The sequence below is a fragment of the Eublepharis macularius genome, chromosome 2, assembly GCF_028583425.1.
Source record: "Eublepharis macularius isolate TG4126 chromosome 2, MPM_Emac_v1.0, whole genome shotgun sequence".
NCBI lineage: Eukaryota > Metazoa > Chordata > Lepidosauria > Squamata > Eublepharidae > Eublepharis > Eublepharis macularius.
Genome location: NC_072791.1, coordinates 150,465,754 through 150,489,858, shown reverse-complemented (window position 1 = coordinate 150,489,858; position 24,105 = coordinate 150,465,754). Strand labels below are relative to the sequence as shown.

The 24,105-nt window shown below is 44.9% G+C and overlaps 1 protein-coding gene and 1 pseudogene across 1 annotated transcript; both read right to left on the bottom strand.

The window, feature by feature from the left end:
• Positions 1-1,776: 1,776 nt before the first annotated feature.
• LOC129323524 (olfactory receptor 1019-like) lies at positions 1,777-2,727 on the bottom strand. Its single transcript, XM_054970058.1, has one exon. The coding sequence runs from the start codon at positions 2,725-2,727 to the stop codon at positions 1,777-1,779; it is 951 nt and encodes a 316-aa protein (XP_054826033.1).
• A 17,934-nt stretch (positions 2,728-20,661) lies between these two features.
• Positions 20,662-21,596, bottom strand: LOC129324618 (olfactory receptor 1019-like; annotated as a pseudogene).
• Positions 21,597-24,105: the final 2,509 nt, after the last annotated feature.

Below are 24,105 nucleotides of genomic sequence, written 5' to 3'. Positions count from 1 at the left end.
TGGGGGGGGCCCTGGCAGAGATCACCAGGGCGGTTATGCCGGTCGCCTTCGGGGGCCAGGGAGGAATTTTTCCTGCAAGGGGCCAGATTGGCTGAGGCCACTTGGGGTTTTTGCCTCCCTCTGGTCATCAAAGTCAGGGCCCCCCAGGGGTAGGGGTGGCTCCACCTTTGTGGTTACAGCAGCTGGAGCGTTGGCGGGGAGGCGGGCCTTCAGCCTGCCTCCAGTGGCGGTTTTTGAGGCATTGGGCTGGATCCCAGCAGGGTGAGCGGGCCTGCGAGCTGCTCACCCCGACGGATCTGGAGGCACGGGTCGCCAGGCGGGGCCGGCGACGGAGCAGAGGTGCCGTGATGGCCAGCGGCAGGCTGGCGGATGATGCATCGGTCGGCAGTGAGGCCTACGATGCCAACGGGGATCCAGCCCAGATGCCAGGCCAATGCTCCATATAGCTGTAATCAATAAAGTTGTGGCCATTTATAACCCACACAAGTGTCTGGTGTGTTTATTCAGCTGCAGCGCAGTCCGACATAGCCCTTAGGTGGCAAAAGGAAGCGGCTGACTCACCAGCAAGCTGAGTTGCCACCTGGGGCCGGACGGAGTGGAGGCGGGACGAAGAACGGAGGCGGAGCATCCATCCCGCGAGGAGCAGCCGCATGGTCAGCGCCATTGCTGCTCGAGCATCTGCAGGAACAACATGCACCCTCCCACCCTCTGCATTTTCAGAGATTTTGAGGGGGCTCTGTCACAACTTTAGGTGTTGGCGGTTTTTGAGGCATTGGGCTGGATCCCAGCAGGGTGAGCGGGCCTGCGAGCTGCTCACCCCGACGGATCTGGAGGCACGGGTCGCCAGGCGGGGCCGGCGACGGAGCAGAGGTGCCGTGATGGCCAGCGGCAGGCTGGCGGATGATGCATCGGTCGGCAGTGAGGCCTACGATGCCAACGGGGATCCAGCCCAGATGCCAGGCCAATGCTCCATATAGCTGTAATCAATAAAGTTGTGGCCATTTATAACCCACACAAGTGTCTGGTGTGTTTATTCAGCTGCAGCGCAGTCCGACATAGCCCTTAGGTGGCAACTAGTTTGGCTAGCTCTGGAGTGTTACACTGCAAACTGCCACAAAATGACACCATCAATGTGATCAGAATGAAAGATGTAGTGTATATTCCTGAATCAGATGCAAATTTGGTTTCTCTGAGTAAACTGAATGAATGAGGCTTCGAAATAAACATCAAAAAATGATATAGGTACCATCTCACTGGATGGAGAAATCTATGTAATAGGTACAAAAACTGAAGGAGTTTTTAATTTAGAGGAGGAAGAAAAAGGGCCTGATGTTTCATGTGCAGAAACTGAAGCTGCAAACTTTCAGAAACAGCCCCTAAAGGAATATTCCCATTCTTATGATTAAGATATGAACATAGGAAATACCAATATATACTATAAGCTCTATATTTACTATATGATACAGACTGTACTCTATATGTATTTCTGATTTTAAGATCCATATGTGACCGTGGTTTCATTAAAACTGAATCTTAACTTCCTCCCAAATTGCTACAAGAATATCATGAGAACATGGATTTAGATGTTTATATGGATGAAGATGTTTATAAGAGTTTCTAAGACTTCCAGTAATATATACACATGCACACATTACTTAATTGGACAAACAAAAGCTGCCAACTTTGCAAACTAAATAGTCATTGTATGAAAAATAATTTGAAGGTACATATTTATGTTTTTCTCTGGAAACATCTCAGCATCCTCAGTAACAGGCCTTATTGACACACATCAGTCTTAGCAAACTTCCTTTGTAAAGTTCTCTTCAAGGCATCCTTCACTTCTTTGTTCCTCAGGCTGTAGATGAGAGGGTTCAGCATTGGGATTATGAGAGTGTAAAATACAGAGATAATTTTGTCCTGCTCCACTGCAAACTTGGAATTTGGCCTTAAATACATAAACATGACAGTTCCATAGAAGATAGTCACAGCAGTCAAGTGGGAGGCACAAGTGGAAAAAGTTTTGCGGCGGCCTTCAGTAGAATTGATTCGGAGAATGGCTGCCAGGATATAGATGTAGGAAACGAGGATGATCAAGATAGTGCTGGCCACAACTACAGTGGAGGTGGTGAAGTGTACAATGTCAGTAGTGAATGTATCAGAACAAGACAGTTTCAGAATGGGGGGCACATCACAGAAGAAATGGTTAATGACATTGGAATGACAGAAGGACAAATTGAACATGAAACTGGTGTGAAAAACTGAGTTTACAAAACCACAGAAATATGCAGCAACAACCAACAGAATGCAGAGTCTTCTAGACATAATGACTGAATACAGCAGTGGGCTGCAGATGGCTGTGAAGCGATCATATGCCATTGCAGCCAGGAGGTAACATTCGCTGGAGACAGCAATACAGAAGAAGAAAAATTGCACCACACATTGGTTGAATGTAATTGTTTTGCTGTCCATTAAAAAAGTGATCAGCATTCTGGGAGCAACAACAGTTGAATAACCAACATCCAAGAGAGAGAGGTTGCTGAGGAAGAAGTACATAGGAGTATGCAGCCTGGAGTCAATCCTGATTAAAGCAATCATCCCAAGGTTTCCCACTAGGGTTACAACATAGATGAGAAGAAATAATAAGAAGAGTGGGACCTGGAGATCTGGATAGTCTGTGAAGCCCAATAGAATGAATTCTGTCACTCTGGTGTGATTTCTGTACACCATCAACTCAGATGAAGTTCTCTCTGCAGGTGGACATATGAGGTTTACTATTTCACCATAGCCAGATATTGGTGGAAGGAATCTACTTCCATTATACTTACTATAGATTTTCTTGAAAGTAAGTTAATCTTTTAGAATTTCTCATGTGCTGTATAATCATGTATGCACATGACTTTAGTTTTACAATTTGATTCTAACCATGCTTATTCAGAAGTAAGTTGTACTGAATTTTTAATGACATTTATATATATCTGCTTAAGATTTCAGCCTTGGCTGATTTCCTTTTTCACTTCAAAACAGTGTTCCCTTCCCCAGATACAGGTTCTTTTGTGTTTTCGTATGCCTAAAATAGCCCCATTTTTATATGATGAAACTCAATGAAAATAGATACCCAAGCCACAACCACAAAAATATACCACAGAAATATAGCCACTAATTAGGCTATTCCTGAGGAATTGTGATGGATTTATTCAATTCATGCGTCAAGAGAAAAACCAAGAATAAGTCAAGAGAAAAACATAAGTCGAGAAAAACCAAGAATTAACACTCACAGTAATTTTAATATCTATATAATTTCTAAGATAGAGATAAACACAACAGCAGTATCATATCATGTTTATTAAAATGTATGTCAACAAAAATGGAATTAAAATTACTCAAACTGCACAGGGATTGAAAAGTCCTTCTTGCGCTGAAATATGATTCTTGGCAGTGCCAGCAATGGTAAAGCTATTTATTCTTGGCTTTAAATCCGTTCTGTTTCTCATAATGACAACTAAGTCTGCTTGAGACAAAAAGATGCAAGAAAAAAGAGCAACCAAAACAGATACTAGAAATCAGAAATCTACTCAGGACCTTATGTGGAGTAAAAAGCCACACAAAAATGTGAGTGCTGAAAGTGGTGTTATATGACCACTGCTATGAACAGGAGTGCAGAGATAGGGAAGCTATCATTTCCAGCATGAGTGGCCTTCCCTTCATTGTTGTACTGGGACAGAGCTCCTGGGCCCTTTCCCCCCACCTTTTTCTTCCCACCAGCCAGATAAGAGGCAGCAGGGGCCAGAGACTGGGAGCAGGGGATCCCCTACTCCCACCAGGGGACTGGGAACCTTATTGCAGCCCATTGTTGATCTCAGATCTTCAGGCCCTGGTCAAATATACAGTACTTGCCCTCCTTCCATTCTTGGGCCCTTCCTCCCCATGCTGCTCTGGTACTGGGCCTCTCTCCCTCCAAAAGTAAAGCTGTGGGAAGGATGTAGCCCCATTTTTATGTCCACTTTACAGTAGGTAGACCCCGGGAAGGAAAATAATTGTGTGTTGGGGGGGGGGTTGTTGTGCTCAAACTCGAGGGTGACATGGGTTGCTAGGACTGGATTTCTCTAGAATTATAACTGATCACCAGACTACAGATATCAGTTCCCCTGGAGAAAATGGCAGCTTTAGAGGGTGGTCTCTATGGCATCACATCCCTGCTGAGCATCTTGTCCTTTCCAAACTCCACCCTCCCAGGCTCCCGCCCCCATCTCTGGTTCTGACACTGGTATGGAGGAGGAAGCTAGAGGATAGTATGGCTGAAAGGAAATCATGTAGATTCATTATGTTATGTAATATCTTCTCTTCAATACTCAACATGCATTTTAGGATTTTTAATGTTAGATAGCAACACGCTAAGAATATATTTAAAAAATGAAAAACACATCACATTTCTTGTAAACATTTCTCTTAATGTGAAAAACAGGATCATCAGAATTAAAGACATGAGTTATTAGATTCAATTACCTGGGCATGGGGGGAGTTTAGAAAAATGGGACGGGGGACTCCTAACTTGCCTAGAGGAATATCCATCTCTGGCCACAAGAAGGTACATTGAATAAATGTAATTGCAAAGATAACATTGAAACAAGAGCTTCATTATCACAAAATAACTTCCAGATTTCCCAAAGAAATGAAACCCAAAGTAAGTCAATTGTCAAAGGTAGATCATGTTGCAATAGGTACCTGCTGAACTTACGGACTGCTTCCCCTTCAGCCAGTGATGAAAGTGAGATGAGAAAGAATCTGCAGCACAAGCAGCGGACAAATCAGAGGCTTGGCCCCTTTCCTGAAATGCTTTTTTATCTTCTCCTCTGGCTGGTTGAAGGTTGTTGTTTAATTGCATATTCTTGGAAAAAAAGAAAATAATCCCTGAAGACATATGTATATCTTTAGCTTCATGCTCTTCTTTCCGAAGAGAATAAAATGGTTGTGGATGATGTAAGCTGATTGGGGCCCCACTCAGGGGAAAGTGGGGTATAAGTGAATTAAATAAATAACTAACAGCTTGAGTGGAGCTTTTTTCAAGAACCTAGTTCTGCCTATCCACTAAAGAACTCTCAAGTTTCAAGCAAATTGGACCATGCAGTCCAGTTCTATGGGCTCCTGAACAAGGTGCCCTCAGCTACTTTCCATTCTTTTCTGTAGAGGGGATCTAATATTTTCTCCAGGGCACAGAAGTCTTAGCCAAACATGAAAGCAACCAGTAAGCCTCCCTATCAAGGATTCCCAGGGGGTCCTGTTGTTTCTACCCAGCTTAGGGGCAGGGACAGAGAGACACCCACGTCTGGTATCCGAGTTAACAACACTTAACAAACTTGCCAGTGAGAGACTACTTCCCCCACTAGCCTAAAATGCTGCCACCACTCCCCATATCTATCCCCAGGCTTTAAAGCAAGGGAGAAACTTCAAGCCTATAGGGGCACTCAAAACAGAAAGGTCTACCTTGCAAGGTTGGGATTGCAAGTAGAGTTTCCCAAAACAAAGTATTTACCTGGCAGGTGGTCCAAAGCACGGCATGGGTTTTGGCTGGTTCTTTGAGGTATCAGAGTCAAGACTCACACAGGGTAAAGTTATATATTTAATTTATTAGAGTGCAAAAAGACCAACAAAATAATACAAGACAATTTGTGGGGATAAAAACAAAGAAACAGAGAGCAAGTAGAACTAACTTATACATACCCAAGCAATTCACAAGAGTTTAGTTAGAACAGAGTCTCTTTCCAGAGGCACACAGAACTTCACAGGTTCAGCAAAACAAAACAGAACAGAAGAATGGTTGCAGCTCAGCTTCCATCCTACAGAGTTCAATTGGGAGCCAGAAATGAAGCCATAGCCAGGTCACAGCGTAGCTGGCTGTAACCTAACTACAAGCCTGCCTGCCTCATGGAAGGCAGAAAATTCATCAGTCTTGTATTCTAGAAAGGTCTGGGCCCTTTGACCAATCAAGAATTCAAGAACTAATAGCCAATCAAGAATTCAAGAATTAGTCAAAAGTGCAACATATGGAAGGAGGAGGGAGGCCAATCTGCAGCTTGACACCAACTCCCCTCCAAGGTCAGAATGGTACTTTCAGAAAAGAATGTTAATTGGTAAAAGAAAACACTGCATGGTGGAAGCCTTAGCTTGCAAACCAGATGGTCTTACAAGGTCACTCAGTACCAGGAGCCTCTATTTTCAGCAAAGGTTGTGCAAGAAGATGGCTTGAAGAGGGCTCTGCCTGAACCAAAGATTTTACAAAGATGGCTGCAGTTTAGACATGCAGTTTCTCCACACTCCCAATGCAAACAGAACCAATAAAGCCCAACAGAACCAGCATAAAACTAGAGAATTCCAGCAGAACCTATGCCAAACTGGAGAATCCAAACAGAACCAAACTGAAACAAGGGACACAGCTGCAAGCCCAATAGTACCTGTATCACTCATGGAAGCCAGGCCAATGTGGTAACACAACAGAACAAACCAGGAAACTAGAAGCTACTAGTAGAACCAGCCATGCAAGCCAGTACATAGTACCACAGATAACCAGACCTAGAAATTGCATGTAAGACACAGACACACGGGGTAAGTTAGTATCATCCCAAGGAAGGCCTCAGAAAGTGAGGAAGAGGTTTGGGAGGGGCACCCACCAACATTCACCTCTTTCTCCAGTCTGCAGCCTGGGAGCTAAGCTACAAGTGACACCTTACACAGGTTGGACACTTGTCAGCTTCCCTCAAGTTTTGATGGGAAATGTAGGCATCCTGGTCTTGCAGCTGTAATGGAGAGCCAAGCTGTAAAACCAGGATGCCTACATTTCCCATCAAAACTTGAGGGAAGCTGACAAGTGTCCAACCTGTGTAAGGCGTCACTTGTAGCTTGGCTCTGGACTGTCACTCACTTGGAGGAGCCTAGAGACAACACTCAGCTGCCTTCATCACTGGAGCTACTGTTCCCTCCCCCAACCCTGTAAAAGAAGCTCAAAACACCAGTACAACAGCATGCATTATTAGCTTGAACTTCATTTTAGGTGCTTCTGTGGGTTTTGCTTCTGCCTGTTTTAATACATTTGTCACATACTCATGTGTCACTCTCTCTAACATCCCTCCTCTTGTCCCTGTTCTTTTTGAGAATAGCAAAGAGCAACATTTTGGGTACAGCATTTGTTAATTTTCTGTACAGAATTGTGCCATGGTCCAGCTTCAAGTGTGCTTTAGGTGAGGTTTGCTTTGGGGGAGAAGGAGATTCCAGTTTGGAGTGTGGATGTAATTTAATGCGAGTGCACCAACTGGATAACTGTTCTGCAGTTTCATTCTAAGTTTTAATTTTTGAGAGGAGCAGTTTTCCCCACCCAAGAGGATGCAGGCATAAGTATGTGCTCACCTCACTCACTCAAATTCCAGAGCTTGGAAACTGAAGAGTGGCAAGTTGATACTGAGGAATACCAACAACTCAACTCTACAGAGAAGTAGGTGAGACTGATGTGAGCTGACTAGGGGCAAGCCGCTTCGGGATTCTGATATTTAGCTCGCTTTGGTATGCTCCATAAAGATTCAGAGCATACTGAAGTGAGGGGAACAAAGGCCCCCACTCCCACCACCCATCCCCTGGGGCAAACCCACCCACCCCACTTACCTGGCCAGCAGGGAGAGGGGAGCCCGATCAGCTGGACGACAGGGAAGTGTGGTGCCAGCTCCCACAGGGCCAGTGCCACTTCCTCTTCCTCTGCCTTAGCAGCCAGCTGGACTAGAAAATGCCAATCCAATGCCCACACCAATGGAAGTAGGTTTTCTGAAGGAAAAGGAACCAAATGAACCTCTACCAGAGAACAACGAGTACAGAACTGCCATAGGCAAGCTTCTTTACCTAGCAATGACAACAAGACCTGATATTGCAATAGCTGTAGGTATTCTATCCAGGAGGGTAAGTAAACCCACTGTGAATGATTGGACCACAGTAAAAAGAGTAATGAGATATTTAAAGGGTACTGCAAATTCTAAACTAAGGCTGCCAGCTAGTAAAAATCCCATACTATTGGGATATACTGATGCAGTTTGGGCTAAAGATAATTCAGACTGGAAATCCACTACTGGTTATGTGTTTTTCTATGGGGATGGACCTGTAACTTGGGCAAGTCGTAAACAAGAAATTGTAGCCTGTTCATCCACTGAAGCAGAACTTGTGTCAGCTTCAGAAGCATGCAAAGATTTACAAATGCTTTTAATGTTACTTAAAGATTTTGGCATTAGAGAACCTTTACCAGTTAACATGCTAGAAGATAACCAGAGTTGTATAGCTCTTTCTCTTTTAGAAGGAAATACTCCACACACAAGACATATTGGGACGCGACAGCAGTTTGTGAAGGAACTTCAAGCACAAGGAATTGTGAAGCTGCACTACTGTCCCACTGAAGAAATGACAGCAGACATCTTTACCAAGCCACTGCCCAGAGACAAGTACCAAGGTCTACGAAGTGACCTGAACATTTTGAATGCTGACGGCATTCTGAGTCGAGAGGGAGTTTTGGAATAGGCGACTCAGCCTGCCTTTGGACACTGGGGGGTGCTGCATGTCTCTTTGAATGTAATGCATAAGTCTAGCAATCTGCTACTCTCTTGTCTAAGGGGGGAACACCTACTGACTCATCCTCTCTTGCCTCTGTGCCTCTTGGGAAATTTCACACCTCTCTCCCACATGGTCATCTAAAGAGGAAAAGATGTAAATCCTCCATGCTCCTTATGGAGCCCTTCTTTTTGTCCACAAACCCACTTCCAGTCTTGCTGCCTAGTTTCAGGCCATGGCATAGACTAGGGAATGTAACTCTTTAGATTAGGATCTTTCCCTTCTTATTACCAGAAGATATTGCTATGGAAGAAATCTGCTACAATAAACTGTAAATTCTATCTTTCTATGAATTTTGTCTGAGGATTAATTAATGCACGTTTGTAAGGGTTTAAACGCTTCTGACTAAATTGCTCTGCTATGTTACTCTGCTAAGTCACTAAACTAAACCAAACTAAATATATATATTCCTAACAAATTGCACACGTTTGCTCTGCATACTCATTGAAGAAACCTCTGAGCCTCAAGAAAAGGTCTGTCCAGACTTCCTCTTTCTTAGCCCAGGTGCCCAGAGGACAAATGGAAGGCAACTTGCAGGGCTCTGAAAGGTAGGCCCTGACTATTGCCTTCATCAATCCTGGCTCGTGCACCTCACATTTCCAGAGGGGTTAACTACCTCCCTGATGGCCTCCATCTCCATGACAAAAGGAACAGTATGCTGGCCTGAGCACATAGGCAATATGAGAGTGACTGAATGGTTTTAGCTGTTCCTGCTCTGGTGGGTTGGAAAAGAAGAGGTGTTCTGAGAGAAGTAGCCATTCTTACAGACCTGCTTTATATTGGCTTGGCAGGCAGGTCAGCCTATGCTTGGATCAGTGCCGTATGTACGCATTTGCTCCCTGAGCTGTAATCTCAATAAAGTTGTGGTCTCTTTACCTCCAGCACTGTGTCCATGTGTTTTTGTTGCTGTGCCCCCTCCTCACTCTCCTCTCCCACTTAGCACTCTCCCACAACAGTGGCTGACAAGTGGTTGCCAGCCAGATGGAGGAAAAAGGTAAAAAGTGAGCTGAATGGAGCTTGAACAACAAACCTGGAACCGCTAGGATATTTTGTCTGTCGCTTTAACATCACAGAGGTATGTTTAAAATTAAGGAAAGTAGATTGCATTTAAATATTTTTAAAATTTTTCTGTGTTCAGCTGTTATATTCTTTTCCTATTCAACTGTATAGTTTTATTTGTGCATTCATTGATTTATTATACTTCTAAGCTAACCTTTTTTCCTCTGAAGTTGGAGTTATTTGGTCTTTGCCAATATGGCAAAAGTCTCATGCTTTGGCTCATGCTTATCAAAGTACAAAACAGAAGCAGGGAGGGCCTGCTTAGCTGAGAATATCTCTAATGTGTGACCCATGTCCATTATAGAGGAAAAGGACCTTCAGAGAACTGTGTTTGAAATGCCATCCAATTGCTTGAAATCATATGTTTGACTGTATCAAAGATGAAAAATTCAGCAAACTTTACAGAGTAATGCCTGCCCATCTATAGGAACTAATCATCTAATTGTAAATAAGTATCTCTATCTTATCATTAGAAACAAAATCGAAGTGTGTCAACAAAAGTTATATAATTCAGGAATAAATGAAGTACAAGTGTCAGCATATGTTGTTGCAGACTTCCAAATGCCATTAACACATCAAGGACCTCCCCTGTGTGGAGGGGGGCATATTTTTCATTCTATTCCATTATTGCAGTTCTGTTTGCTCCCAGCAAATATAATAAAGCAGTGAATGCTCTGAGGAACGTGCTTATGGATCCACAGTATCATTAATGAATAAGGGCATCACTTCTCCACTGATAATTGGCATCATTTTGTGTACTTTTGAAAATTAATCTATTTTTTGTTAGTGTGTGGAATAATTTAAAAGGTTGGTCAATCCTTGATGGCAGCAGGAGAGTACTCAATATCTTTTTAATTCCTCTAAAAGCAGTAAAGCAAGCCCGAAGATTTCAAGGCTACTCCACCTATTTGTTAAAACAAGGAAAACCAAACTAAAAATCCAGATAACGTAACTTCCAAAGAATCTTAAATGTTCATAATTGAATTGACTACAAGATGCAATCTAAGGAAACTTACCTGTGAAGAGGATGGGCAGTCAATACCAAAGCACCCCTGCAAAAAAAACCCCTATCAAACCCAAGATATGCAGTTATCATGGCTCATTTTATAATCGGTTGAATATTAGCTGGACTGAGTCGGTGAGGTGAGTCTCATTAACATATTCTGATATGTCAGTATAGTCACCTGAGGACATCCAAACAGGGAATTTGCATTATTAGCCTTTAATTAGTTTTGAACATAATGGTTCCCAAGCCATTCAGGGCACATTTCAGTAAGAATTCTCATTCTATCTCATTATAGTAAACTTGTTGACTAGTTGCCCTTCAGGTGTTTTTATTGACATGTTCACTACAACTCAGATCAGGTGCTAGTTGTATTGCATGATATAAGAATGCAAGAGGTACCATCTACATTGGTTGGTGCATAAGGGGGAGCTGTGTTTTATTAGGGTACGCATTTCCTATTTATACAGAAAGAGAAAGCAGTAATTGTAAGCAGTCGACCTGGCCTCTGCCATCTTTAATAGCCATTTAACATGGCTGCCTGTGATATGAAATGGCACCAGGCCTTTGGATTTAAAATGGCAGCTTGTTTTGCCACCAGAGGACCTCCAGCTAACAGTTGCTGTGTCACGCCCAGGAGACCCGGCATGAATGGAATGCCATATAGGAATGCAGAGTGATTATAGGTGATTGGATTTGCAGTCCCTCCAGCCTCTAAGTAATCCAGTGCAACAAAGGTCTTGCAGACTCATCCCCACTTAACACATTTCTGTCCCTCCTTCTGTGATGAGATCTCCTGTCCTTGACTGAGGAGCTAATCAAATGACATTCATAAGTATTTACAGTGTTCCTGGGAAAGTACATTCCCCGAACTAAATTCATCAACTTAGCTCTGGTGGACTTCATTAACAAACTATCTCTTTATGCAGCGCTAGAACAAATTTTTCATTTGCTTTCACACACCCCTGCAGCTACCAATCAAGGCAATTAAACCTTTTGTTGGTCCCAGGAACTGACCGTTGGAGTCTTTGTTCTAATAGCTAGGTGGGTTCTCCCACCTGAGGGCATGTTTTTCCTATAAAGGTAGGGCCCTTGCCTCATTCAAATTGCACACCCTTATGGTATCCAAAGCACTGTTCCCTTGAGGTTTGCCCTAAGCCTCTTGCTCCCTTGGCCGAGAACGCGGGCGTTTGAAGGTAATTATCACCTTGCAAACCCTCAAATCTATCCCACCATCACCACTGCTTTTCTTAGGCTTCTTGTGTGTTTGTGTTTGTGTGTGTGTGCATTTTCCCCTTGAATAAAAATTACCCTTTAATTAAGAACACTGGCTTCGCGCACACACACGCGCGCACACACATTTGTGGACCTTCATTCCAGACCAAACTTTTCCCTATATACCAATGCTGATAGGCAGGGAGGGATCATGCTTATCAGGCCTGATTGGCAGAGAGACAATGCCATTGCCCTGGTAACCCCCCCCCCCCAAACTCTCACATTTTCTCCAATGAAGTTAAAGGAACATTTCTGAAGCCAATGGAACAAGGTGAGGAATTGGTTCTCCTCTTCCCCTTTCGATGACCTGATTGGCAGGAAGACCAATTGCCCAAGCACTGAACAAAATATGCACCCATTGCCCAGGAAGCATTGAACAAAATATGCAGTCATGTGCATGACACACATTCCCCTTCCCACCAACAGAGTTAATTGTTATAACACTAAGGGTTCAGTCTCTCCCCTGGGATATGACTGGTTGGTAGACTTGCTATTAAGGAAAACAAGATGCTGCTGCTGTCAGTGCCAGTCTGGTTGCCTGCCTTTGTCTGCTTGCACTGCAAGAACCACAACAAAACACAAACTCTTCAGTGGGGAGAGTCATTGCAGCTTTGTTCTCAAGATTGGGTTCATCATTCCAGAAGCCACTTTAACAAACCAAAACTGAATCCTGGGTGTATTTCTTTGTTTCAATTTGCATATTCCTAATGATAACCCACACTAAAATTGATGGGATCTAGTAAACTGCTTCAGCAGATTAGTCATAAAATAAAACGTAGTTTAATCCACATTAGAATCATATGGTCGGAATGTACCTCCAGGTTCATCTAGTCCAATCCCCTGCACAATGCAGGACATTCACAACTACCTCCACTTCCCCCCCCCCACACACACACCCAGTGACCCTTGCTCCATGCCCAGAAGATGGCAAAACAATGCCATTATCCCTAGCCAAATTGGCCTGGGAAAATTGCTTCCTGAAACCAAGGTGGCGATTGGCATTACCCTGAGCATGTAAGAAGGGGCCAAATGGACTAAACACTGATGTAACCCTTCTTGCTCTCCCTCTCATGATCTGCCTAGCTTCAGAGAATCAGTATTGCTGTCAGATGGCCATCTAGCCTCTGCTTAAAAACCTCCAAAGAAGGAGATCCCACCATCTTCCAAGGAAGCATGTTCCACTGAGGGACTGCTCTGTCAGGAAGTTCTTCCTAACGTTCCATGATGAGATAGTCCCAGCTCTAATGCATCTTGTGATCTTGTGTCTTTATTCCAGAACATAGGGACAACTTGGGCACGAACAGCATTACGAACAGATATGGGCACGAAGAGCATTACGAGCTGAAAAAACAAACAGGCCGCTCGGCTGCTCGCAAACGGGCTGTTCAGGAGGCACCATTCCAGCCGGACAGGCGGTTGTCGCAAGCCTCGTTTGTTGCAATCAGCCATGTTATTCCTTAGTCAGAAGCTACAACCTGCTGAGACCAAGTACGCAACGGTGGAAAAAGAGGCACTAGCAGTGACGTAGGCTGTGGGTGCCTTGCAGTTTTATCTCACCAACAATTCCTTCACCTCGGTCATGGGCCATGCCCCCCTTCTCTGGATGGCCCGGATAAAAGAGCATAACAAAGATTTGATGACATCTGGATTTATGGATTAAGAAACACGAACAATAGAAAAAAGAGGGTTTTTATGATTAACCTAGAATACGGCCCTCCTGGCCAGCAGCCTCCACTGATAAGGTCAAGGGCTGCTCTTTGCATCCCTGGAAGGAGGAGGAGACAGAGCATTTCCATGGTATCTGGGTCTCAGGCCAGGGGGCAGAGACAGGAGCTTTATGAGGCAGCTCTGCCCAGCTGGCTGGCAGTTGCTCTGTGTGCTCAGTCTGAGCAGAGCTCATCTCAAGCTCTCTCAGCCAAGCTCCTCTGAGGCTGTTTTACCAAAGGTCCTCATGGTTATGCAGTGATAGCTGCGTAAGCTGTGGTATTTCCCTGCTTGCTACCTTCAAACTCCAGGTGGAGAGCCAGGGCCCAGTGCCAGGCTCATTGGTTTGGCAGAGACTTTTTTCTTATTTACATTTGGGACCTGTTGTCTATCAGTCAGGAGGGCTAAAGCAGGATTATACCCAGCCTTTACAGGCCTCTGGCCTACCTAGGCTCCTCTCCCCTCCCCCCCCCATTTTACTTTATTGGGAGAGAGTACTTCCAGCAGCAGCAACAATAGGCTTTGCTGTAAGCCACAGGGGTGAGTTGCAGCCATCTGAGGGGTGGATTAATTCATACTTTATTGCTACTGGCCTAGCAAGGTGGATGCTGGTAGCCCCCTCATCCCATCTAGGCTTTTCCCTCCCCTGCCATTACACTTACTTGGGAGGGAGTATTACCAGCAGCAATAGCTCAGCCTAAGGCCTTCAGGCAGCAGGGGCCATTTTGTGAGAGGGCTTGGCAGTTTATTCAGTTGGGTATGGCCATTTTGAGAGTGGCACCCAGTGGCTTGCTTAGCCTCCTGGCAGTAGCGGCCGTGTTGTGAAAGCATCTACAATATGCACAGCTCTGGGGGTGGCCATTTTGAGTGTGGCATTTGTGTTGCCTGATTTACCTCCTGCTTACTGGAAGTAGCAGCCATTTTAGTGGGGCTTTTACAACTTATCTTCTGCTAGGGTAGCCATTTTGAGAGTGGTACCCAGTGGTCTGCTTAGCTTCCTGGCAATGGTGGCCATGTTGTGAAGGCATCTGCAATATGCACAGCACCAGGAGCAGCCATTTTGACTGTGGGCTTTGTGTGGCCTGATTTGCCTCCTGCTTACTACTTTTACTACTGGCAGTAGTGGCCATTTTTGTGGGCTTTTGCGGTTTGTCCTGTGCTGGGAGTGACCGTTTTGAGTGTGTCTCACGGTGGCTTGCTTAGCCTCCTTTCACTGGCGGCCATTTTATAGAGGCCTCTGTGGCCTACGCAGTGTTTGGGCTGCCATTTTGGGGGTGCTGTGCTCCTATTGGGCTTTGAAGCTCTAAAAACAGTTATTTTACAGTACATTACATTACTGTACGTTTTCATCATGCCACCCAGAAAGGGTAGTAGCCATGCTAAGTGCAAGCAGCCAGCGAATAGGCCTCCTGCAAAGCAGCTCTGCAGACTCTTCCTTTGAGGATGATGAAGCGGCCAAGGGGAGGAGGGAAATACTGCTATCAGTGTCTCTCAGTCAGGAGGGCTGAAGCACGGTGAGGCCCAGTCACTGCAGGCCTCCAGTCTATCTAGGCCTCCCTCACTGTTTACACTTTATTTGGCGAGAGTACTTACAGCAGCAGCAGCAGTGAAGGCCTGGCTGAGGCTCGGGTATGGGGGGGCTTGCAGTCATCTGAAGGGTGGTTTGCTGCACACGTTATTTCTACTGGCTTAGCAAGGATCTACAGTCCCAAGGTCATGGCTGGTTAAACCCCTCCCCCTTTTTGCTGCTCAATTTGCAGGCTTTGTGAGCCTAAAGAACTGTTTTTTAGGTTTTGTCACTCAGGCCACCTAATGGCATGCTGTGTTATTGCATCTGCTGAAATCAGCAAAGCTGTCATGCAGGGCACTGAAGTCTAAGATGTGATCTTATCTTTCTACCAGATTGGTACAATTGACAGCAGGTAGCAGATCTGGCCTAGGCCACTGTAATCCAGTCATGTTGAGGTGACAGTGGACCTGATTGACAAGGTAGGTAAGTCCGCTGGCCTCTAGGGCCTGGCTGTGGGGGCTCCAAGGGGTCCAGTGACAGTCTCTTGTCTCCCATGCTTAGGCTCCTAGGCTGTATCACCTTGGGTCTTGCCTTTGAGTTTCGCAGTTTGGCCACTGGGTTGTTACTTGACACAGTCATAAAGGGAGCGAAATGTTGGGGGTTAACTTTCCTCTTCAGGGAGCGGAGGAGAAGGATGAGGTGGACCTGAGGAGGGGACAAGTAAACAAGACTTAAGAAGGTTTACTACACGTGAGCCAGTTGGCTGCTAGCCGGCCTTCTTTATGGGAGCTCCAGCAGCTGGCGGGGCACTGAGCCTTGTCTCCAGGGTGTTGGCATCTAGAAGTGGAGTTTCCTTGGAGTTTCTGCTGCCTTGATGCCCAATGGCTTCTGGGTTTAGTTCAGGGGCACTAGTGGCCTGAGCAGTGGCCCATTAACCAGTCAGTATGGGAGTCTTACTATAAACCGTATATGATTGGAATTTTCCAATCCTCATGGCAATTGGATTGTGCAGGAGGGAACTAGATAACCCCTCAGCCCACTTCATGTGGACAGTTAGGCAGTGGTGCCCATACCTAACCTTTTTTCATCTAAGTGACATAGGATTTTGAGGAGGGATCTGGAGCCTGGTCCTGGTGTTTATGTTTTAAGGTGGCGCCCAGTCTTGCCTGCAGATTGAATGGTGCAGCTTGTCCCTCGGATTTCCTCTGAGCTATGCCTCCAGGGAGGGCTATTGTTGCTTGGCAACCAGGTGGCATCACCCCCAGCATGTGGTGAACCTATGACCGAGTGGCCGGCAGTCTCTAGGCTGGGGTACCAGTTGGTCTGTAGGAGTTATGGCTGAGCTGATGGATCTCTCCTACAGTTATGGGGAAGTGTACTGTTAAGGGGTTTGTCTCATATCCAGTGGCAGCCATCAGGCAGCTTAGGCACATTTAGGTTCACCAGTAAACCTCCCAGTTTGATGTAAGCCCAGGCAGTTTCCGGGGTCACACAAAATTAATGGTGGGCATGAGAGTTAGATCCTGAGCGTTAGCGCAGTGATGACCGAAGCCCTTCAGGAAGGGTCTGGTTGACTCCACATTAGCCATGGGGAAAGTGATGGCTGAGCTGCTGCTTCTGTGTGATGAGATGTGAAGTCCTTTGCCTCACTCCTGGTCATTCACTTGGGGGCAATGAGCTTGGCTTACCAATGGCACAGCCCTTCTGTTACAGGCCCCGCAGATGTGCACGCATAGGCAAGGTGGCCCAGTGTGCTCAAGGGGAGGAGCACTCCTCCGCCTCACTTACTGGTCATTCACTTGGGCAGTAATGAACTTGGCTGTGGGGCGTGGCCGTTCTGGTATAGGCTCAGGCAGATTTGCACACATAAGCATGGTGGCCTCATGAGCTAGCGGGTGGGGAGCGGCCTCCATTTCATGTTCAAGTCATTCACTTGGGTGGTATGACCTTGGCTCACAGGGCATGGCCCTTTTCTTACAGGCTCGCACAGGCTTGCAGCATCCAGGCAAGTAGTGGCCTGATGGTTTGAGGAGAGGGCAGTCCACCGCCTCACGTTCTGGTCATTCACTGTATGGTAATGACCTTGGCTCACTGGGCATGACTTTGGCTGCGGGGCATGGCCCTTTTGTTACAGGCTCACACAGACTTGCAGTGCATAGGCTAGTAGTGGCCTGGTGTGTTGATGATTGGTCCACAATGCTTCTGCATCAGTGCGGCAGGAAGTGTGGGACTCATTAGCCCCTGAGAGGGCTAGGTGAAAGGATAACAGAGCCATAGACGCATCTGATGAAGAGAACTGTGATTCCCAAAAGCTTATGCTACAATAAAGTTGGTTAGTCTTAAAGGTGCTACTGGACTCTTTTTGATTTTGCTACTACACACTAACACGGCTAACTCCTCTGCATCTAGAGCCATAGAGAAAGCTTTGAAGGAGGGTTTGGACATTTTTTAACCACACCCCTACATAATAGGCTGAATTTGCCAACCTCTACCGCGGTAATGGGGGTTCATCTGGCCACTAAAGGCAAAGACATTTTCCTCAATGACTTACAGCAAGGGCTGAGGTTGGCACTAGGCCACCTGTGGGGCACTAGGGCCTAAGCAGAGGCTTGGCCATGGAGGTGGCAGGATAGAATTTGGGAATAATGAGCAGGCCAGTGAGCACCCTTGATGTTTCCCCATTGGTGTGGAAATGGGGTCTGCCAGGAGTGGCTGGTACTGCTTGTGATGGCTGCCAGCTGCATAGGGGGAACCTATGAAGCTGGCATAGGGGGAACCTATGCAGCATGCCTGGGGGAAGCCCGCATGCAAGTCCTTCCCTCACTGCTGTACGGCTGAGGCATTAGGAGCTTGAAAGGGGGGACCCAGATTTGCCTGGCCGGCTGGGTCCCAACCATACACATGGATGGCTCGCACCCGGGGCTTCAGGGCTCACCCGGACAGGTCAAGGCGGAGGTCCAGGGGTGACCCCATGGCTTGACCTGTACTGCTAGTTGGCCATGTCATATTAATGGTTGATTTTATGTTTAATAAAGTGGCCCTTTAGTTCCAAGCCTTTTGTCTGTCTCATTATTCCGACTAGGGTGGCAGTAAGTCAAACTCTAGAAATGATACATATTTGTTGCAGAGAAAATTGGAACTCAACCTGTAGTGTAATTTAGGGTTTTTTTAAAAAAATTATACAGATATATGTATTGTTAGTGTGTCTTCTATTTATAATGGTGTGTGTGTGGGGGGGTTTCTTCTTCTCTATGTTTATTGTTTATAGTTATTATGTTATGGTTTATAGTTTATAGTTTAAATAAAGAAAATTCTACCCCCCCCCCCCCAGATAAAACATTGAAGTTTTCTGGGGTTTCATATTTTACTTTTCACATTTTTAGGAGAACTTTCTAAATTCAAACTTTCATTTTGAATGTTATTTTTTAATCTCAAAATCATGTGGTCAACACTAGATAGCACACCTTGATTGTGGCAGGAATCAAACATGAACTCTTACGAGTTATCAGTTCTGAAACAGCCATTACTATAGCATGTTACAAATCAAATGCTGTCAGACACACTCAGTATTAGAATGCTTCAGACACTTTTTTCTTCTTGTGTCCCCCACATTCTTCTCTTGCCAAACTCACTGTCCCAGGGTGTGATTTGTGCTGGAAAAACAATGTCTTGTGTACAGAGAAGGCAGAAGACACAGAATACCTGCAAGGGGCAGCGGATCTGACAGATAGATAGATGGAAGAGTGGGTTCCTTCTTTCCTCCTCCCTTCTGTCCTTCTTGCATGTCTCCAGACTGGTATTCTTAGTCTACTTCCTGCCTCTTCTCGGAAGTCCCTTCTCCCTTTTTACTGAGGTAGTTAGTATCTATTCTGTTTCTCTCCTTTCTGTCAAAGTTGTTGTTCCTGAGTAAACTCCATTCACTCCTTAATCAGACTCAAGATCATTCCTAAGATATACCAGAGCCTACAACTTGAAGGCTCATGGTGCAGAAGCTAAGCCTGTGTGGGTGTGGTCAGTGGCTGAATGTGTGACCACCTGGGAATGCCACAGTCTATGCCACGCTATGTTCCAGGGAGAAAAGGCTGGATATCAAGGTAATAAATAAAATTGTCAGTGAAATGCCTTGAGGAAACTGGTGCTTATTAGATTAGTAGCCAACAAGCCAACTGTCTGCTGCCACTGAAACATTACTAGAAGGACAATTTTTTGCCAAGATAGGTTCTTGATAGAGGAATCACAGCGCTGTATATTCATTTGTCTGGAGTAATTTTCTTGCTTTTAGCAGATTTCTGCTCTCATGCAGACTGTCCATCTTAGAAATAATGAAGTGGACTTCAGAATGCTGTTGAGAATCCAGTGTTTGCCACCCATGAAGAAGTTGCTTCCCTTGCTGTGAAGTTCTTTTGACAGTGAAACATATCTGTAGGTCTCATTGACACTCAAAGACCTAAATAACATGTTACCACCAATGGGTACTTGTCACATTTTTCCAGTAACGGTTCAGCCTCTCGTATTGGCGGTTCTGAGCTGTTGCCTTGTCAGATACACAGCCTTGCTGACACTGATGCCTGCCCTAGTGAGGAGGTGCGGGTAGTGACCCCAAGTTCCTTTTTGCTTAGCTATTATTTATTTATATTATATATGTCAGCAGGACAACAATAACTGAGCTAATCAAAGTCCTTTGTTTGGTAGATGGTGTTTGCAGGACAGCTTCAAGAGTCCACAGAATTGTGGGGGTTCTTTTTCTTCTTCCCTCCATAATAAAACCCTTTTCCTCCAATATTTTGGTAAAATAGAAACATTGATATCATTTACTATGCAAAAGTTTACCTCAATGTGCATGTAAGCTTTTGGTAAGCTAATATTCTGTATCATGACAATTTAAATATCCTGAGTCCTGACTGAGGGGGAATTGATGGGAATCTGTGCAACAATATATATGAGTACCAGCACCACTTTTGTTTTGTTTTGTTTTAAACATGAAAAAGCACTGCTTATAATCACTTGGTGGGAGGATACAGACAAGCAGTTTGCCAAATGTTTAAGTGAAGAGTGTAATAAACTTGGGAAAAAGTTGTTTCCATTTGCCCACAATCAACTAAAATAATAAAAAAGGCTTAGCATTAATTGAATGCGCAGTTCAACTAAACATGGTTTTTCAGATCACATACTATTAGACTTTTTCACATAAGCCAATGATTTGTCAATGATACCATTCATTTATTTAGGACATACATGGTTTTATTCATTTTTGTGATTTAACAATAAGAACATTCCTTCTGATATACATGCTGAAGATTGCACTATACAGATTGGACTATACATTATTTTTGTTTGGGAGCTTATATAAGGAATCCAGCATTACTCACAGCTGGTCATCCCATTAGGTAGAACTGAAACAGCATATGTACAGAAAACCACACTGCCTTTTGGTTTCTTTCCTTCTTATGAAAAAGTCCTATGTTATTTTATTTTACTTCAGAGATGTTACTCTATCTGCTATCCTACAAGTGGCATCCTTTACGTCTTTGTTCCTCAGGCTGTAAATTAGTGGATTGAGCAGGGAAATCACAAGCATATAAAACATAGATACAATTTTGTCCTGATCCATTGAGAAACTGGAACGAGGCCGGATATACATGAAAATGATGGTTCCAAAGAAGATAGTAACAGTGGTCAAGTGGGAGGCACAGGTGGAGAAGGCTTTGTGTCTGCCTTGAGAAGAGCGGATCCGGAGGATGGCAAAAACAATGGCAATGTAAGAGACCAAGACAATCAGAAAAGTAGTCAGTGCAATCGTAGTGGATAAAATGAAATGTACGGTGTGAGTGACATGGGTGTCTGAACAAGACAACTTGAGCATTGGTGGAATGTCACAGAAAAAGTGATTAATGATATTTGAACTGCAGAAAGACAAACTAAATATCAAAATAGTCTGAACAGTAGAATTTGCCAAGCCACAGGTATACGCCCCTACAAGTAATATGGTGCAAATTTTTTTAGACATAATAGCAAAGTAGAGCAACGGGTTACAGATGGCTATGAAGCGATCATATGCCATCACAGCCAGAAGACAACCTTCAGTGGTTACAAAGACACAGAAAAATAAAAATTGCACAGCACATCCTGAGAAGGAAATGCTTTTACTCTCTGCCAGAAAGGTTGCCAACAACTTGGGGGCAATTGCAGTAGAATAGCCAATGTCTACAATGGAGAGGTTTCTAAGAAAAAAATACATGGGAGTGTGAAGCTGAGTATCAATCCTGGTCAATAAAATTATCCAATGTTCCCTATAAGAGTGGCTAGATAGATGACAAGGAACAACATGAAGAGAGGGACCCTCAGTTCTGGGTGATCCATGAATCCAATAAGGATGAACTCTGTCACAACACTGTGATTTTGATTCATTGCTTATTTCTCTGTAATAAGATAAAAAAAGAATGTTTATGGTAGGACACAAAGCTAACCAGTGAGCATAAGGGTTGTGTGAGGATTTGAACCCATGCCTCCAGGTCCTAGTTCTAACCAGTACACCACACATCACCAGAATGTCTTTAAAGGCATGATTACTGCAGGGATTACTGTTGTCTGCAGTGTTGTGGCATACCTGCATAAAACTACCCCTTTCTGAGGCTGCTCTAGAGAATAATGATGTACATAAGACCCTCATTACACATTACACAATCTACACAATTTGTCAACTCCACTCTATTATAGCCCTGTCAGATTGGTAGAATGAACAGAGGAGTCACACCATCCTTGCATAAGGAGGCTGAGCAGAGCAGGGAGGCATTTCGCTTGATTGGTATGGAAATTGCTTGCCAAACCAGAGCCAAATCAGTAATACATCAAAAGAGTAAAAGAGTAATATTTTTCGCATCAAAAGTAGAGATATAGAGATAGCATACATGTATTTTAAAAATTTAAAAATGCCATTCTTTTTATGGAAGATGGTGTTGTGTGAGTCCCAACTGTGAGATCTGAGGCAGGCATTTCAACAAGTCCTCTAAATATCTCTAATTATCATTTGAACCATGATAATTAGAGGGTAGTTAAAATAATGGCACCATCAACTGGCTAACATTCAGTTAAATAAAACAAAACTCCAGTGGCACCTTAATTTATTTTAGCTTCCAGATAGTCTAGCTGTTCCTACATCTGATTTCCAGAAATAATATTGCACATGCATTTACAGATCAGATCAAGTTTATCAGAAATATTCAAAAGAAACATACCAGTCAAGAGGATGAGATGATATTCTTAAAGCCAAATGCCATGATATGTGAATAGCATAGCTCATTTATTAATTTTATAGCTAGCTTGGCATTAGCTAGAAGCAGATACCCTGAAATTCTCAGGTGAGGCATATAGCACTAATATGCTTTATATGAACTCTTGGCACAATCAACTGAGGATGCACTACATGGGAATTTGTGTATGTTTATGCGATTCCTCCTTAATTGGTTTCAAACAGAAATGTTCTCAGTTAACAATACATCAGGAATTGCCCCCCCCCATCAAAATAAAATGCAGACACAGTACTTGGGTATAAACTTTGAGCCACTTAATTACTTTCAACATAAACTGGGAATACGGCAAGGGATCTAATCGGCAGTACAGATCAAGCCCTGGGGTCACACAGGACCTCTGCCTTGACCTACCTGGACAAGCTCCCACTGCCCCAGGGGTGAGCCCTCCAAAGGATGACTGGTACCTGGCGGCCAGGCAAATGTTTCCCTTTTAAAGCTCCAACCCCCCACTGCCATGGAGCCTGGAGGGGAGGACTTGTCCAGTGGTCCTACCAGGCAGTCTGCCCTCGCAACTGGCTGCTGTGAAGCCTACCAGCTGCTCCTACAGACCCCAATTCCCCATCAATGGGGATGCACCAAAGGGGTCACTGTCCTGCTAATTTCCCATCCTATCCTGCTACTGCTAGGGCCAAGCCTCTTCTCAGGCCCTTGCACACCACAGGCGGCTAATGGCCAGCCTGAGTCCTTACTGTAAATCATTCAAGAATATATTGTTGCTGGCCACCGATAGGTGGACCCCATCACCTCGGCAGAGGTAAGCACATTCGGCCATTATCATGGGGTGGGGTAAATAAATTCCTAAACCCCCAGCTTTCTCCTTGGCTCTGTTGGCCTTCCGCCTGGCTCTTTTGATCACTAATGGGTCCAAAGCTCAAGCCTGGATCTTGGGGGGGGCAGGGGGGGATTGCCTGCCCCCAGCACCATCAAAGAGGGGGTGGCAAAGAGGGGGATCCGAGTTTGCCTCCCCAGCAAATAGCTGCTCATGCCCAGCTCTCCCACTTGGTTTTTTTTCTGCCTCAACTCTCAACAGCAAAGCACGCCAAATGGTGGGACAGCCAGCAGAAGGCATATGTGTGTGGAGGGGGAGGGGGAGGGCTCCACTGCTGCCCCCCCAGGCCCCGGCAGCTGGCAGGTGCCTCTATTTGCTCCATCAAAGAGAGGGCGGCCCCGTGCACCGGCAAGGAGGGGGAATCCGCTCCCAGCAAAGGGAACTTCCCAGCAAATAGGCGCTCGTGCCTGGCTCACTCACATTTTCCCCCCATCTCTGCATCTGCGCGCTGCTGCCTGGGATGAGAAGAGCTTTAAATGCTGCTACGCCAAAAGGTGGGATGGCGCAGAGTGCATGTGCGCATGGAGGGGGAGGGGGAGGGCTCCTCCATTGCCCCAGCAGCAAGCAGGCGCGGGCTCTATTTGCTGTATTTGCTCAGAGATCAGCATGGAGGGAGATCATCAAACCATAGCAGGAAGGTAGGGGCATGGGATACTAGTATATTTTAGACTTTTAAATTTCATTCTTCCACATAGCACACTTCTATTTGCTAAGTTGTTAAATCAATAAAATAAGACGTGGTTTGACAGGAAAGTAAGTTAAGTATTGCATACATATC